The 17,447-nt window shown below is 51.4% G+C and overlaps 3 protein-coding genes and 1 long non-coding RNA gene across 4 annotated transcripts in view; 3 read left to right on the top strand and 1 right to left on the bottom strand.

Moving 5' to 3' along the window:
- Positions 1-17,447, bottom strand: part of LOC108158635 — an 86,455-nt gene that overhangs the window by 33,151 nt on the left and 35,857 nt on the right. The gene's annotated exons all lie outside the window — the stretch shown is intronic.
- LOC117188084 lies at positions 1,841-2,698 on the top strand. Its single transcript, XR_004472462.1, has 2 exons — positions 1,841-2,246; positions 2,349-2,698. It is a non-coding gene; the product is annotated as an uncharacterized LOC117188084 (long non-coding RNA).
- LOC117188081 lies at positions 11,510-13,369 on the top strand. Its single transcript, XM_033391406.1, has 3 exons — positions 11,510-11,679; positions 11,743-12,060; positions 12,119-13,369. The coding sequence occupies exons 1-3, from the start codon at positions 11,602-11,604 to the stop codon at positions 12,299-12,301; spliced, it is 579 nt and encodes a 192-aa protein (XP_033247297.1). The 5' UTR covers positions 11,510-11,601; the 3' UTR covers positions 12,302-13,369.
- Positions 12,508-16,359, top strand: LOC117185838 (extracellular serine/threonine protein kinase four-jointed-like). Its single transcript, XM_033391403.1, has one exon. It carries the CDS (start codon positions 14,007-14,009, stop codon positions 15,927-15,929), a length of 1,923 nt encoding a protein of 640 aa, XP_033247294.1. The 5' UTR covers positions 12,508-14,006; the 3' UTR covers positions 15,930-16,359.

Raw genomic sequence — 17,447 nt, 5'->3', positions numbered from 1 at the left:
GGCTTAAGGTTAAGGTTCAGTTATGCAAAGCATCTGGCGATCTTTTGACACTTCTCCCGTAACGATGGTTCGGTTTTTCGGAAAATAAATAGCATTTGTAATTTGTTGCATGTGTCAATTCCCAAAAGGGTCTCCTATGCCTATGCCTGCTCTCCCCTTATTTACTACTCTTCGTATTTACCCACGCTCATTTATCGCTTAGAATAACAATCATTAACATAAGAACAGAGTCACTTCCTTGGAACGATAGCGTTTCGGGTGCTTACCCCAGACCCAGACCCAGAGCCAGAGCCAGACCCAGCCCCTGCCATAGCCCCTGCCTGACAGTCCCTTTCATGTGCGTTCGTTTGGGTTGAACGATGAGCGCTAAAGAAATTAAAATTGAAAATTCCTTTATTTCAATATTTTGACAGTGACTTGGCAGCGCCTCGTTAAGAAGAAACAAAATAAACTCGAGCCCGGACTCGCACTCGCCTCGAAGAATGGGGAGCCATGAAACCATTAAACGAAACGCTGCTCGTTGTCTTTGTGACCAGCCCCAGTTCCAGATCCAGTGACTGCCACTGCCTCTGCCACTGCCACTGACCCTGCCCTGCCCTGCGCTGCCCCAAGTCTGGGTATCTGGGCTGTGCCAGAAAATGTGGCAAGTGCCTGCCTGCTACAGAGGTTGAGTGGCTGAACCTGAACTTGTTACACTTTCTTTCACCACTCCACCTCCACTCTCTAGAAACTTTCTTTGTCGTTCTGGTCTGCACCGTCTTTCCATTCGCCTCTCTGCCGCCGGGCACTGGCAATGGCAATGGACATGGAAATGGGTACAAGACCGGCGACAATTGCCATGCGCCAATGCAAATTGGCGATAAGTGCACTTGACTCTCATATAAATTAATATTAATTATGCCACTGATTAGCCAAGCTCACATTCCAGGCAGACAAATAAGCCCACAGACGATGTATAGCCCCGGCTACTGAATCCAGTTCCCAGTTCCAGTTCCATCAGCTGAGCGGATCGGAACGGAGCGGAACGGAACGGAACGGAGCGGAGCAGAGCGTAGCTGCCTTGCAAATAGATTTTGGTGTAAATCATTTGAATGCCTTGAAAGCGCCAATTGAATTTACGTGTTGAATGCAGAGAGGCTCCAGCCACAGCTACAGCTCAACGATGGGTGAATGCTCTCTAACCATTATTTAATGATAAAGAAAAACAGGCCAGAATGTACTCTTAAATCGATGCAAACCCTACTATTTCGAATCGATACCTAATAGATGTTTTCGTATGATTTTCAATTTCGGTTAAGCGCTGAAGACCAAATGGAAGCCCAGAGGAGAGCGACTTCCTCTCATACCCTGCCACCGCCTCAGACGGGCCCCATACGCTCTCCGCACAGACTGCCTCAACTGCTGCCACTGCCACACAGCTGTGGCTCGCTTCAACTGCGATTTGGCTTGTAAGTTTGCTTGTTCGACTAAATGCCTGGCCGACGGACCACAGCTGCTGTCCGTCTTTGGATGCAGCTCGCATTCATTCAATTGCGTTTGACAGGCGTTTGGCCATAAAAATTATGCCACAACAGCTCGGGCCGCAATTTGCATTCACATTTGCTCCGCCTTTGAGGGGAGCTGCGCGGAGGGGAGCGTAGCAGAGCGGACATTGGCTCAAATTTATGACAACTTATCGCCCTGGCATTTGACTCGGCTCAGAGCCAGGGGGCAGACGCTCGTAGGCGTCGCTGGCGACATTTAGCTTTCATTTGCAATTAAAATATGGAAATGGGAAAGCTCCAAGTATATAAATAGATCGACTGCCAGACCCCAGACATGTGGCGCCGTCCCTGATATCTGGCGATGACGGCGACGGTGACGGTGACTCTGACCCAACTACGGCCACGACCACGATTGCACGAGTTCGGTTTCGCTTACTGGCGGACAGGATAGACAGACGGACAGCCGAACGGAAAGAGTTTCCTCCGGCCAGACGAAATTTGTCAAAGTCGATTTCAAAGAAGTTTGTCAAAAGCGGATGCAAGTGAAATCGATACCCGCGCTCCATTGTCAGGGCCTCGACAAGCATAATACAAATACAAATAAATATTATAATAGAAGGCACGGAGGAGAAGGTGGCGGCTGGCAGGGGAAGGTGTGAAAAGGTCGTCGTGCCGTTTCGAGCTGACAATCTCCGAGAGATCTGAGATCCTCAAGGAGCACAAACTGATGCCAGCCTGAGATGTTGCTGAGCCTTCACAGAGGTCTGTATAGCTCGAAGTGATAAGCAAACCCCAACATTAGTTGGGGGTATTGATCATACATTCAATCGCTCTGTTATCGTTCCTGTAGCAAAACATCCGCAGTTATCGAGAGGGTGGAAGGCCAAGCCGACCTTTCTTCTTCTTCTTCTTGGGGATCCCTGCCCCTGCATTCGCAGACCGTACTCGCAGTTCGCTGCCCGATCGGGTCTCGCTCATCTAATCTGTTTGGTGTTAAGTCCAGGAGAGCATGTGTAATTCGATTTTTTACATGCGAGTGGCTTCAAAACGCTTGGCAAAACGTCAGCAGAAGGATGGAGGATCTGCGTCGGTGGAATGGGTAGGGACAGGGACAGGGGAATCGAATATATTAAATGGAAGCCAAACTGGCATGTTGGCGGTTTATTGAAGCGAGTTGCAGGCTACGCCTCGAAATGCAACGAGTGGAATGATAAGAGGGGGATGGGGTTGGAGTGGGGGAATTGGGGGAGTTTCTTGTGCTTGGCAGCGCCGACCTGTCTCGCTCCCCTGTCAATCTATCATTTCATTAAACACTGCCCTGCCCACTCGTCTCCCCACTCCCCGCTCTGTGGCTTCCCTCTCGTTTGTCCATCGCCGTCGCGGAGAGGCGATGGAACGGTTCGCGGTCATGGGGATGGATGATGAAGGCGTCGTCTTGGTTGTCCTGGAAGATGCGTTTCACTCATATCCGGTTAAATATTCACACCTCAACTCAACTCCACTCCACTCCACTCAGCTCTGCTTGGCTCGGCCGTTCCCCAAAAACCCGATCACGATGGGAATCAGAATGATGGGGATGGGAATGGGGATGGAGACGAGAGCCCCGACCAGTCGTATGCTAAATTGCACTTTCCTCTTGCCCCACCTTCGGGCCCCCTTCCACTCCATTTTGTTGCTGGTGGCGTATTAAGTTTCAAGCCGCAGAGCGTCGGGGGAGCCGACGGCAAGCAAATGCCAGAAATCTTGCAGATTTGCGGCGTAAAATTATGAAAATTATGTCTGACACATCCTGCTGTCTGCTTAAGGTCTTTGTTTATCCTGGCTAAGCGGCAAAAAAGGAAGCGCCTCCAACACTCCAAACATGCCACAGACAGGTAATGGCGACAACAACAGCAACACCGAACCGAACCCAAACCCAAGACCAAACCGAAACCGGTGTTATTTCCATAAGTTGCGCTGCTCGTGTCCGATTCCTTTGTGCGACAAAGTTCGCTGCCAGAGTCTTTCGTTTATGGATTTGTTGGGTCGCTCCCTGGGGATACTTCTGGTCGGATAATTGAAAGTGAAAAGCAGCAACAGCTATTGGCAGGGCCAGTATTCACACAAAAGTGTACTCATATAATGGTAGGGATTTTGCCTAGTCACTGATGCTACATAGTACAGAGTGCACACGGAAAGAACCTTAGAATAGTTTTCGGAAGATATCATCGGTGATGCATATATGGATTGAATCTCTGCGAGTATCCAATTTATCCATTTACCGCACACAAACTCAAATCACGCGCTCTCTATCTCCATCTAAACGCGGCTGAATCCCTCGTTCATTTCATGGCCATCATCGACTGCGCCCAGCTTGTTGTTTTGGCCTTGCCTGGATCGCCATAGCCACAGCTAATTGAGTCATAGAATCCGAGTCTCAGTTCGAGCCAGAGCGGGAGGAACAACAAACACAAATTAACCACAATAAAAGTTTCGCATTAGCGAGGGACAGACAGTCCACCCAACCACTCAGACGGAACCGAATGGAAAACGAGCAAAATTAAAAATCACCAAAGGAGCTGGGCACAAATAAAAGCCATTAGGTGGCAGGTACCACAGCACAGAGCAGAGTCTCCACCAGAATGCGATCTGGTGACTGCAGCGATGTCGTGAGAGAGCGAGCCTGCCTCGGTCTGCGTCTGCCCCATCACGGTCTGGGAATCTGGCTGAGTCTCGGTTCAGATTTGTCATTGTTAGACGGGTTTTCGGGTATTCAAAGGTTTTGCTGCGTTCTGTTCTGGGTTGGGCATCTCCAGCTCGGAGACGGTACGGCTATCTGTATATAAATGTGGATGTGGGTGCCGTGTGGCCAGAGTGTCGCTAATTCCTGGAATGCGTCTCAAGGTTAAGCCCATTCATAAACGACTGCCAGAGCTGGCGAATCGCTCGCACGCGGATATGGATCACGGATCAAAGCGGTGGCAGACATGGTCCGCGGCGAAATGGTCATCAAACAGATGGGCCGACCAGCCCCGGACCACCCACTGACTGGGCCTTGCTCGAGCCGATCCTAAGTTGCCGTTGCAGTTGCAGCTGCAATCGGCATCAAAAGTGTTGCAATGAGGCATTTACAATAGCAAACGAGTTAATTACCACTGCGAGCGGCTCCAGCCGCTCAAACACATGCCCCGACCTTATAGAGGAGCCACTGCCTGACAGCCAGACCAGGCTGACATCTCCAGCCGGGGCAGCAGCAGAGAGCGCAGTGGGGACCGCACCGGAGTGGAGCACCGAGTGGAGTGGAGTGGAGTGGAGTGCAACTTTGCCAATCTGCCGCATTGATCGAGCAACCGATCTGCGATTGCGATTGGTCTTCGACTGAGCCTGCTCCTCTGCGGCAGCTTCTTGTGGCAACTTTGCCTTCCTTACACATTGCACACCACTCCTCCCCTCCCCCTCCCACTCCCTCTCTCACTCCCTCTCCTTTCATGCTTTACTTTTTCGTTGTTTTCTTGCGCCTGCGCCTCTGCCTCTGCCTGTGCCTCTGCCTGTGCCTGCGCCTGCGCGTGTTCAAATTGTCCAAAGCGTAACAATTTAATATCGTTGCCAGAGCCAGAGCCAGAGCCAGTGCAAGTGGCAGTGCCACAGCCAGTGCCAGAGTCAAGTCAGCCGGCAAGCCGCGTCCAGCATCTGCATCTGCATAGTTTGCCACAGACTTCAAGAAGATCAGGCACTGAGAGAAATGCACTGCAACCCAACCAAATTAAACGACAAATCGCTCACTAACTGAAATACTCCACTTCACTATATCATCCGACACATTGGCTATAAGGAAACATTGATCTATAGACCTGTTTCCTCCAGTTTCTTGCCGATCTAATCGCAGTTTGAAGTTAAATTGGAGAGAATCAGTAGCCAAATGTTTCCACAGTGTAGTCGCACGTCAAGTGGCGGCTGCAACTTGTTGCTGCTGTTGCCGTTGCCGTTGCCGTTGCCGGTGCTGCTGCCACTTTCCGGCCTTGGTGCCCTCCTCTGTGGCAGCCTGGCTTACGTATTCGCATTCGCATTCGAATACGTATTTCGTATTTTATTTAATTGATTTTTCTGCACCGCACATGCATCGGCCATTAATTCATTTATTTATTTAGCGCTCGCCATCGACACTGCCCCTTCCCATGGATCGGGCGTGGGGCGCGATGGGGTCCGCCTGGGTCTGGGCTCTGGTGTGGTGTGGTGTGGGGTGGTGAGCTGGGCGCCTGCGATCGGAGAGGATTGCCGATGAATTAATCGTGCTTAACACCATTCCTGGCATTTTGTGGCAATGCCACAGCTCCTAGAGAAGATATGTAACTACACGGCGACAGGGGAGCGGCCGCAGCGGAAGCACTTAGCATTTGTGTATTGTGAGCCATGCGGCAGGCCCAGTGGCATGATCTTGTATGCATGCGTCATTATCTCGCCTGCATCATTAATAAAGCCACAGGCACGGCCACGGCCACGAGAGAAGCAAAACAAAGGTTCCACCGAAACCGCAAAAATAATAATGCGAATTTCCAACAGGAACGATCAGCAAAATGTTTCGCCACGCCACCTCCTCCTCCTCCTCCTCCACCTCCACCATGCCCCAGCTCATTTTGGGAACGGATCGTCGCGAAATCTTTGGTCAAGGTCAAGGCTGCCTCCGATACCGATACCGATTCGCGGCCGAATCCGATGCCGCTCCGAGCGAAGGTGATAAATGAAGTGTCTCTGCGCAAAATACCCACAAATCACATGGAAGTCCCATTCCCAGTCCCTGTCCCTGTCCAGTCACCATCCCAGTTTCAGTCCCGGTTGCCGTTGCCGTCGCCCAAGTTCAAGTTCATCTCGAATGCAAAACACACACGAAATATTGAATATCAGTAAAAGGCATTTCAATATACTCAGTGCCAGAGAGTGGCTTCTGGAGAGTGAAGATTTGAATAAAACATAATTTCTGATACACAAAAAAACACGGCTATTAGGGGAATGGGTATGAGTCTATATCTGAACGATATCTAAGGGCTAAAAGTGTACAAATCTTGATTAAATTTTTGCCCATTTAGCCATCTGTTTTCAGGGACCATAGCGTTCATTTTTGCATTTTGTTTTCAGACCTAAAGACCATTTATGACTGGGACAGAATCGTGTATAAAACTATTAAAAAAGGGACAGCTATCTACCTCTCTCTCTCTCTCTCTCTCTTAGTTCCCTCTGCCTTCTCTACTCTTGAATTCGAGCTCCAAACAAAAAGTCCCTTTAAGGTATTTCAAATACCAAAAGTATCGCTTCATTTGCTAATAAGAAACCTTCCACAGTCTATGTTTCCTTTGTCAACTTGGGTAAATAATATATATACCAATGTAGGGATAGAGAGAGGAAAACAGAGCAACGGAGAGACAGACGGACATGCAGAAAAAAACAATCGAGAGAAAAAGAGAGACAGAGACGAAAAAATTCCGACTTAAGTGCTTTTAATTATCCAAAAGAATTCCTTGGTATTCTGAGTTTGGTATCCTTGTTTGTCATCATCGTCATACTTGGGCTGTGCTTGGGGCTTGGCCTGGCCTGGACGGACTGCTCGTGTTTTGTGGTCGTGGTCGCCGATCTCCAGTCTCCAGTCTCCAGTCTCCGGTCTCCGGTCTTGGGTCTTAAAATTACAGGCGCGTTTGTGTGTCGGCGATTCAGAGTTTTTGCTGTCTGTCGCCCCTGTCCCTGCTCCTCCCTGTCCGGGACCTTCTGATCGGCCGAGGTTCGGGGTTCCAGGCAGCCATAAAAGGGTAATAGCAAAGCGATATCTCCGGGCAGGGGAACAGCGCGGTTCGACGAATGTGCCCCCACATTCGCGTATGAGGGATACACATGAGAATATTCATATTGCAACTGAAAGGGAAAGTCGGAGCTGCTTTCTGTGCACCCACACACGCAACGCTTGCCCCTCTGACGCATCGCCTTCCATCGGTTGGAGCAGCGGCGATGCCTTGGGGAATTTGCTGATTCGCTGCCTCCTGCCTGGCTGCTCCTCCAGTTGCCAGCGACATCAACCGGCGGCATCAGTAGCGGCAGGCAGACACAGTGCGTACTTCCTGGAAACCTATCTCAGACGCACACTCTCGCAGAGCCATGGACAATTATGATCCGCCGTTAGAGGCAGCTTCTCCTCCTCCTGCCGCCTTCCATGTCACAGAAGCATGCAGCAGGCGGCTGCTGTGGCTGCTGTGGCTGCTGTGGATGCTTCTGCTGCTGCCGCTTATCGGTTTTCGATTTGAGTTTGGAGCTTTCTCAAGAGAAATGCCAGTGGAAGATGTCGGTCCGCTGTTGGTGCCATGCCGCACCAGGAGATCAAGTTGATTGAAGTGCCTTTCGAAACGGAACACAAACGTACATAGAACCCCGAAAGAGAGTCTCTTGTAGGAAGATCAAACACAATGTGAAGGGATGCAACGAAAATATTGTCTTTGGGCCTGGACTGAGGGGCAACAGGGTCCTTTCAGCGCCCTAAAACTGTGCGAGACGCAAAACTTCATTGGCCCGCAGGCCACAAGGAGCAGTGCGGCTCAAAGGCGATGCCACAGCAAGAGCACACACTGCCAAGTGGCAATGCTCGACACGAGGATGTTGGATGTTGCTTGGCTGTGGCTGTGGAGGATGCTAGACGTAGGACTGAGAATCGAGGACAGAGGAAGGACTGGATGGCCCATGGAACGTGGCCCCCAGCCAAGTTGTGCCAAGTCAGCGTGATCTGCGCAAAGTGACGAGTTTTTAATGAATTTGTTTAACTCAGGTCAGGCCCTGGCACCTAGTATGAGCCATCCATGCCACAGACAGTGCCTCAGTCCTAGTGCCAGTGCCAGTCTCACTGACATTTCACAGTGGCTCAAAGATACTGAGTCCCGAAGATAGATTCCAAAAGCAATCTGTGCAGCTTTTTCTCAGTCACTCAGCCCTCTGAGCACCACTGTGCGGGACGACTGTCTCTTGTTTTGTTTGAGTAGACGTGGAACCCATCCATGTTGATGGCGCGACGGCAGTTGGCAGTCGCCGCCGTCGAGGTCGCTGCTGCAGTCCGCGGTCCTCGGGATAGGCAAGTGCCTGGCAGTGGCGTTGATGTGGATATGGATGTGGATATGGATGTGGATGTGGATGTGGATGATGCTGGTGCTCAAGTGCGGCGTGGACTAGGATCTGTGTGGAAGCGCTGACGGCCCGTGACGATGTCTCAGAGTGCACTCCTTGCTCTGGCTGCTGGCTGCAGTGAGTTCCTGCCTCTTGAGGTCATCAGCTACGACGCCAGCTACGTCTGGGTCTAGGATGAGTGGTCTGGAATCCAGCAGAGCAAACAAAGGCACTGAGCACTTGAGATCCCTCCAGTTTTCGACTGTCCAGCCAGAGTCGAGCTCTGAGTGGTGCTGGTGCTGGGGGCGGGGGCGGGGGACGGGTACAGTAGGCAAGGAAGGGGGTGAGGGTCTCATGTCCTTCACCGTTCACTTTCGTTGACCAGCGGCAATGTCCACGGATACATTTGCCTCGTTTTTGCCGCCCTGCTTTCCGTGTGCTGTGTGCTCTCTGCTCCTCTTGTGTCCGACAAAATGTTCCAAATTGTTGCGCACTGCAGGCATGCCAGGAATTTGCGCTTAACAAACTTCGCGAAATGCTTCCACCGCAGTGGTTTGCTTTTCGGCGGTTCGCCTGGCCGTTGGGTTTTTGCCTGAAATTTATACGCGGCCGTCAAATAATTAAAACGAGAGCTGAGCCCGCGGAAAGTGTCTCTTTCGTTTCCCACAACGAAAGCAAAGACTTAGACAACGAACTCTCTCTTGCAATAGCCGCACCACAATAGATCATTTTTCAATGGCTCAACTTTCTGTCAGATATTTGTTTAATTCGATTAACCTCTGGGGCTGGCGCTGTCCGAACTATAACAGCCACAGCCGGGCTCCGTTCCCACCGTATTGGCAACAGTACGAGGATCTATGTATGTGTTAGAGGCTGAGCCCCGTTCGAAGTGGAAGACAAAGCCCAAGCCCCCCAACAACTTCCAATTTATCATCAAGGCAGACATTAGTTTTACACAAATCCAAACGAACTCATCACAAAGACAGAGCCACAGCCAGAGACACCCGGCTGATTTCATGCCCGAAACGAGCCACAAAAATTAATGTTAATTAATTTGACTTAAACTGACGATTTCAACAGGCACATTACTGCGGGGCATATGGCAAAAAGCAACAACGACATCCACATCGAAATCGACAACGGCCACAGCTCAACGAATAAAAAAACAACAAATGAGAGCCCGACCAACTCCGAAGAGCGAAATCCCGAAACGATGATGGCGCTTGGTGGGGAGGGAGAGGAGACAAATATTGTACTCTGTTTCCAATCAAAATCGAATCGGACTTAAAAGCTTTTCAAACACACATCAAAAGCTGTGGTTCGCCTAATCAGTCCGTGTATTGTGTGCGTGTGTGCGGAATGGACTCGAATTGATTAAAACACACACAATTTGATGTTTATTTATTGGCAGACAAAAGAGCCGTAACCCATAACCCCCAGCCCCAGCCCCAACCCCAACCGCAAGCCCCTGTGCCAATACCGATCCGTTCTGTTTTGATCTCCGCAGACAGACGCGACGCTGAGTATTAATGCAGCAAATTCAATTAGGCTCGAACATGCTCTCACTTTATTAAATTTAACTGCACCCGAAAAATCGTGAGGCAAATTCTGAGTCAAACCTGGTTCCTCTCTCGGTCTTTCTTTCTCTCTCTCTCTCTCTGTCCCTCCCTCTCTCTCTTCTGATCGCTCTCTCACGCAGACACAGAAGAATGCAGCGGCCTCAAGTTGATATGGTCTTCGTTTCGCCGTCGCTTCGCCTTCGGACCACAGATCCGATCCGATCCCATACTCCAGCTCCAGCTCCAAGTCCGACTCGAACGACTCGAACGACTCCAGCGACGCGACCCATTCCGTTTCCAACGCACATTCGAGCCTCTGTCCTCGAGCCCCAGTAAAAATTCTCTAAGCATGCTGTCAAGTTATGTCTACATTCCTTGATCATATTTTTTCCAACTGTTTTCGTACCCGCTGCTCCTCACAGCTAGGGGTATATTCTTTTCGCGTGGATAGCGACTGATCTGGTGCTATGCGGTGTAAAAAGCAGCCTGAATCCCTCAATAAGCGATCATCAGTTTCTTTTAAATGCTAGGAATTTCGTCTACACGATTTACCTTATTTCTAACCTTCAGCAGCAACAGACAAATCTGAGTAGCGGGTATCACATAGTCGATCTTTTCGACTCACGCGTCCTTACTTGTTTTTCTGCATCTCCTTTCTGGCTTCATTCTTTCGCTTCGTTCGCTGCTGGCTCGCTCGTTCGCTCGTTCGTTCGTTCGTCCGTTGATGGTTCGTTTGTTCCTGCGGGGCGGGCTACTCTGGGCAACGATGATGATAATCCTGAATTTCTATGCCAACTCTGTCTTTCTTACACCTCTCGTATGTGGAATTAGTCAAAACATTTCAAGCCAACAGATTCTTTACTAGAACTTAAACAGAAACCAAAAACAAAAGGAGATCCTATTTGTATAATAGAGAAATTTGACAAATTCAGATCCAGAGACTGTGACTCTCCACTACCTGGATTTGGATGCCCTGCAAGCGCCCCACTACGTAATCGTTGGCCTCCTCTCTGCCTCCCAGATACCAGATACTCGTTTCCTTTCCTAATGTGGCGCAGCAAATGTGACGCGTTGAGCATTAAAACAGCAGCAACTACATAGTCTCTCCCACAAATGTCTCTCTTTTTCTCAGTGCTGCTCGCTCTCGATGCGATCCGCTCTTCGTGGCGTATTGAGTGGAACTTCAAAATGGGCCGCTCTTAAAACTCACTCTCTTAAGAGACCAGGCAATTCTACACTTCTATCCACTTGATCATGTACTTATACATAGTCGTATGTATTTAAATACAGATTGTTTTACTGATTGTTTCACCTGAATAATTTGTTTAAGTATTGTGATTTATCTGATCGATCAGTCATGGAAAGTGACACATTTAAGTGCACAATTCCAGGCGATTTTTTGTATAGATCGTTGCACCAGTTCGGTGTCAGCTTCAGTCGCAAAAATGTTCCGAAAGTATTGGCTCATCTGGGCATTGGCTCTGTGGGTATGGTGTGCCCCCTATGCCGGACAGGCTAAGAAGGTTTCGTATGCTTCATAGGCATTCCATATGCTACTGGTTCACCCCGATCCTTTCCAATTTCAGCAAATCTTGCTCAACACAATGAAGTGCTCCCTCAGTGGAAAAGTGTTCGCGAACATCGAGTGCCGTCCAGAGACCCGGGAGGCCTTCAACCTGATCCTCACCACCGACGAGCTGAAGACAGCGGATAACGTTGTGGGCGTGTTCGAGCTCCGGCTCTCCATTTACGGTCAAAGGAAGGCAATTATAGTAAAGAAAATTCGCCTGGATCTGTGCCAGCTTCGGGCTCAGCTTCGGGACAAGAAATCACTCATGCGCTTCTTCTACAAGGGCCTGCGAACCGCCAATCACAACCTACCGGACAAGTGTCCGTTCCTCAGGGTGAGCTCCAGGTCCTGCCTGGTCTATCCAAGACTCCTCTGCGAATATCATCTTCCAGAACACCACCTACTTCATGCGGAAAGTGGAGCTGGACGCCAGCGAGCTGCCACCCTACCTGCCCGAGTACAACTTCACCTTCGCAGGCAGGATCCACGCGAACAACGTCCTCTGTTCAGAGCTCCTCATCACGGGGGGCTACTGCGAGGCCGAGCAGGACTGCACGGGACAGAGGGAGCTCTGAAGACGCATGAAATAAAGAAAGAGCACGCCTTTGACTCAAAGAGCAAGTCCCATACGCGTTTAACTCACTCAAAACCGGCACCCGAACTGCTTAAGCGGGGAAAGAGCGGTAGGCGAAAGAGAGGGAGAGAGAGCGAGCGACTCTCTGAGCCAGTAGCCGAATGAGCGGCTGGAAAATTGTCTTTAACTAAGCCCGGCCAGAGCCAGTCAGCCGTCAAAGCCGTCAAAAAACTCAAAGCGAGCGGTACGCATGCGCGCAGTCCGCAGATCCGTTAGAAGCACTTGCCACAGAACAGAGTTGCGATTTAAAAAGGGCCAAGTGGCGACACACGGGAAAGAACGCGTCTAAAAATACTGCGCGAGAAAGACACCAAAGTGAAGTAAATGAACAAAGAACTGAGAACTGAGAACAGTGAAGAAGAGAGAACAAGGAATAAAATATAAAACAAAAAGCAAATAAAGCGGAGGCATAAAAATTCCTCACATCGTTCGGCGCGCACCAACGACAACGGCAACGGCAACGACAACGACGGGGCAGGCAGGATCGAGTGTGGCGGACCGGACAAAAAGCCCCAAAGAGAATACAACGAAATAAAATAAAATAAAATAAAATAAAACAAAGTCCAGCGAAGGTGCGAGACAAGAAATTAAATTGATAAAACCTAAGAGCAGGGCCCAGGCCTAGGTAGACGCAGACGCAGACGCAGACGCAGACGCAGACGCAGACTTGTCGCTGCTGTTTGCTGCAATTATCGGGGCAGCGCATCGCGTCGGGAATGCGCCCTGCGAGAGCGCGCGAGTGTGAGTGAGTGTCAGCGTACGTGACAGTGTGCGCGCGAGTGTGTGTGGCAAATAGCTCAAAGCCACGAAATCGCTTTATCGGTGCGCCGAAATCGCCAATTGGAAAAATTAAACAAAAAGAGAAACTGTTAAGCGAGAAGCTGAGAAGAAGGGCAAATCCAACCCACAGAAATATTGACCCCCGGGCATACATACACCCATACGGCCCAGCACACACACAGCCACAGCCACAGCCACAGCCACAGCCACAGCCACAGCCACAGCCACAGCCATAGACACAGACACAAAAAGACAAACCAAGAAACAGAGAAAATGTACAATAAAAAATTACAGCAAGTGATCGTGCAGAAAATAGATCGATAAACCCGAAAAAACGGGGGGAAACCAGCGAAAAATATAAAAATAAATAAGCGAAAGACGATCGCGAGCGATCAAGGAGCCAAGGAGTCACAACCAGATCCAGAGGAGTCGCCGTGAGGAGGAGAGACAGAGAGTGGTGCTTGCGTTTGGGGCACGTTTTTTTTTTGTTTTTGTTTCAATTTCAATTGTGAAAATCGTAGAGGAAAAATTCGCAATAAGCGAACCGGTCCATCTACAGTCCAGAGGGACTCTGCAGCCAAGATCCCGAACCAGAACCAGACCCAGACCCAAACCCAGACCCAGAACCGAGAGGAGAACCGATATTTATTAAACAAAGACAGAAATTAATTTCACGACTTTGTCGATTGCCACCCGCACTCAACCCATCCTCATCCTCATCTTCCGCCCAGAACAAGCAAGAAGCAACCAGCAACCAGCACCCCGCTCCCCGCGGACGGCTTCTTTATGCCCATCTTGAACTTTGGGCCAGCTTGTGTTTGAGCGCAGAGGAGCATAGCAGAGGAGGGAACTCGGCGGCCAGCAAAATGTACGACATCAAGCACCTGGAAGCCGGACAACATCAGCCACAGCCACAGCACCACCCACAGCACCCACAGCACCCACTGAGCGACCGCCTGAGCCTGGCAGTGAGCGGCTCTGCCACAGCCGAGCCGCAGCTCACCTGCAGCGTCATCGCAGCCGCCTCTACACGCGGCCAGGACAGGCCCCAGTTCCTGGGGACAAGCAACCGCAGCCCCATTGAAGCCACCCACATGACGCTACTGACCTTGCGGCGTCGTCGCGCCTTCCAGCGCCGTGCCTGCCTCCTGAGCATCCTCGCCGCCTTCGTCTTCGGCATGGCGCTGGGCGTGGTAGTGCCCATGTTCGGCCTTCCGGACTACTTCGCGGGCAGCAGCACCGCGCCCGCATCCCCGCCAGCCGTGCAGCAGCAGCAGCAGCAGCAGCAAGTGGAGAGCGAGGGGGTGCAGCGTCCACCCTCGGATTTCCCAAGCATCTACGAGAGCGCAGCCCTGCCGCCCTACAGCGTCGCCTTTATCAAGGGGGCAGGCAAGGGGGCCAGCGCAGAACTGAGTGCCGAGCAGGTCTTCCGGAACGTGTTCCACCTGGAGCAGGACAAGAATGCACCGGACTCGATGATCGTGAAGAAACTGGACACGAACGACGGCAGCATCAAGGAGTTCCACGTGCAGCGCACCTCCAGCGGCCGATACCGCAAGGGTCCCGAGCGCAGGCTGTCGAAGAAGGAGGATGGAACACCGTCTGCCCCGTCGGCGGAGAGGGCGGGTCTCATCGAAGCGGACGTCTACTGGGGCCCTGAGGTGGAGCGAGCTCTGCCCAAGGGCTTCGCGGCCGAGGATCAGCGCACCTGGGAGCGCTACGTGTCCGGCCAGGGCCAGGTCGTGCGACTCGAGCACGGCTGCGGGCGCATGCAGAACCGCATGGTGGTGTTCGCGGATGGGACACGGGCCTGCGCCCGCTACCGCCAGAACACCGACCAGATCCAGGGCGAGATCTTCAGCTACTATCTCGGCCAACTGCTGAACATCAGCAACCTGGCGCCGAGTGCTGCCACCGTCATCGACACGACGACCCCGGACTGGGCGGCAGCCCTGGGGGACATCACGCAGGCGCAGTGGAAGGAACGCAGGCCGGTGGTGTTGACGCGCTGGTTGCCGGATCTGGAGCCGGCTGGAATTCCGCAGCCCTTTCAGCCGCTCGAGCGGCACCTGAACAAGTACGACGTCTGGAACCTGACGAAGCATCTGCAGCAGACGCGGCCATCCGATTTGGAGTCGGAGTCAAAGTTGGACGCAGCGCCGGGATTACTCAAGCGGCTGGGGGCTGCCACCTCGCAGGGACCGGCTCATCAATCAAGCATGCTTGAGGAGACGCAATGGCAGTCCCAGTCGCAGACCCAGACCCAGACCCAGTCGGAGTTGGAGTTGGAATCGGAGTCAAAGTCGGCGCTGGTGCAGCGACTAATTGAATTGGCACAATGGTCCGATTTAATCGTCTTCGATTACCTGATCGCGAACCTCGATCGTGTTGTTAATAACTTGTACAACTTTCAATGGAATGCCGACATCATGGCCGCGCCGGCCCACAACCTGGCCCGCCAGGCCAGCTCGCAGCTGCTCGTGTTCCTGGACAACGAGAGCGGGCTCCTGCACGGCTATCGCCTGCTGAAGAAGTACGAGGCCTATCACAGCCTCCTGCTGGACAACCTGTGCGTCTTTCGCCGTCCCACCATCGAGGCACTGCGGCGGCTGCGGGCGGAGGGCGCGGGCCGGCCGCTGCGCGATCTCTTCGAGCGCGCAACCAGCGACGGCGTGCGTGACGTGCTGCCCTCGCTGCCGGATAAATCAATCAAGATACTCATGGAGCGCATCGATCGCGTGCTGGGCCAAGTGCACAAGTGCCGGGAGGACCTTAACAAGGGCAGCTAATGAAGGCGACAATCTGGGATCGTCTGGAGTATGGATCGAGATTGAGATTGAGATTGGGATAGAGATAGGGATAGGGTTATGTCGCGACTGATAAGTTGTAAATATATCCAGCATATAGCAGTGTAGGATGCAGACTCGCCCGACCAATCCCATAGTCACAGGAGGAGAAGAAGAGCATCCCTGGATCCCTGGATCCCTGCCTGCTGCCTGAGTATTAGAAGGTGAACACTGCTTTCCACCCATGTAAATGTCCGACTCCTGCGATGAGTATTACGCATATCCATAGATATACCACCTATCCGTATAGCCTTTAGTGTATACCTAGCCCTTAAAATCGTGTGATATTTGTCTAAGAACTTAGTGGAAACTAATTCAAGATTAAGTAGATTTCATTTTACGTTTACATCGAATAAACCACAAAATACCGAAAGACCGAGCTTCTAAATGTCACTTTGAAATATGAAAATACAATCCCACAGATTCCGATGCGGCAGATACAGCCGTTGCAAATGCAGATGCAGATGCAGATGGAGATGGAGATACAGATGCAGATACATGGATATCTGAGCACGCCTGCGCCTTGTGAGAACTTACATAGTCATGACAATAAATTGTCATTGATCTTTTTTGCAGGTGAGATGGAGCTGCCTGGTGCTCGGGGCCTGCCCCCACACTTGTCCCGTACCCCAGCGTCTAAGCATTTGTCAACTTGCCGCTGCCTCGCGATGGAACTTGCCACATAATGCAAGCTCCAGCTTCAAATACACGCACACACACAAGCACACATTGCCACAGACAGGCAGAATCTTCTTTTGGTTTTCATAATATCTTCATAAGCATTTGAGAAGCCGTTCCTCTCTCTCTCTCTCTCTCTCTCTATCTCTCCCTCTCTGTTGCTGTCTCTGTCTCTGTCTCGACTCTCTTGAAACTCAAGTGCAGCCAGCTACAGAGAAGAATGATGAAGACAGAGCCAGAGCCGGAATGAGGCAGAGCCCAGTTCAAGATACTTTCACACACACACACACATCCACTCGTGGACACACTCATGGATATGAGCACCAGCCAGCCAGCCAGCCAGCCAGCCAGCCAGCGACTCAGGCCGAGTCTGAGCCAACGTCTCCATCTCTCCAGCCCCTGACTGTAATCCCCCTCGATCCCCCTCGAGCCACCTATCCACCCATCCACCGGCGGCTGTCGCTGTCCCCCTCTGTCCGTGTGTCTGACTTTAAGATTTAAGATCGCTGCTCATTAAGTGCGTCCGCGTGTTCCAGCGACAACGGAGATGCTGAGAATCTTCTTCTCCTTCTCTCTCTCTCTCTCCGAGTGCTCTCCTGCCCCGCACTCGTACGGCCTACCCTGTCGCACGATTTGCATCTGATTTCGTTGCGTATATTTTATTGGACACCAGAGTAGTTCACGTAAATAAAAATGAAATGAACCAAAGGCACTGGCACTGGCACTGGCACTGGCACTGGCACCAGTGTGGCACTGGAAAGAGGCTGGAAGAGCTGGAAGAGC

This window comes from Drosophila miranda, chromosome 3 (assembly GCF_003369915.1).
Source record: "Drosophila miranda strain MSH22 chromosome 3, D.miranda_PacBio2.1, whole genome shotgun sequence".
Classification (NCBI taxonomy): domain Eukaryota; kingdom Metazoa; phylum Arthropoda; class Insecta; order Diptera; family Drosophilidae; genus Drosophila; species Drosophila miranda.
The sequence above is the reverse complement of the archived record's forward strand: the minus strand, read 5'-3'. Positions and strand labels throughout refer to the sequence as shown.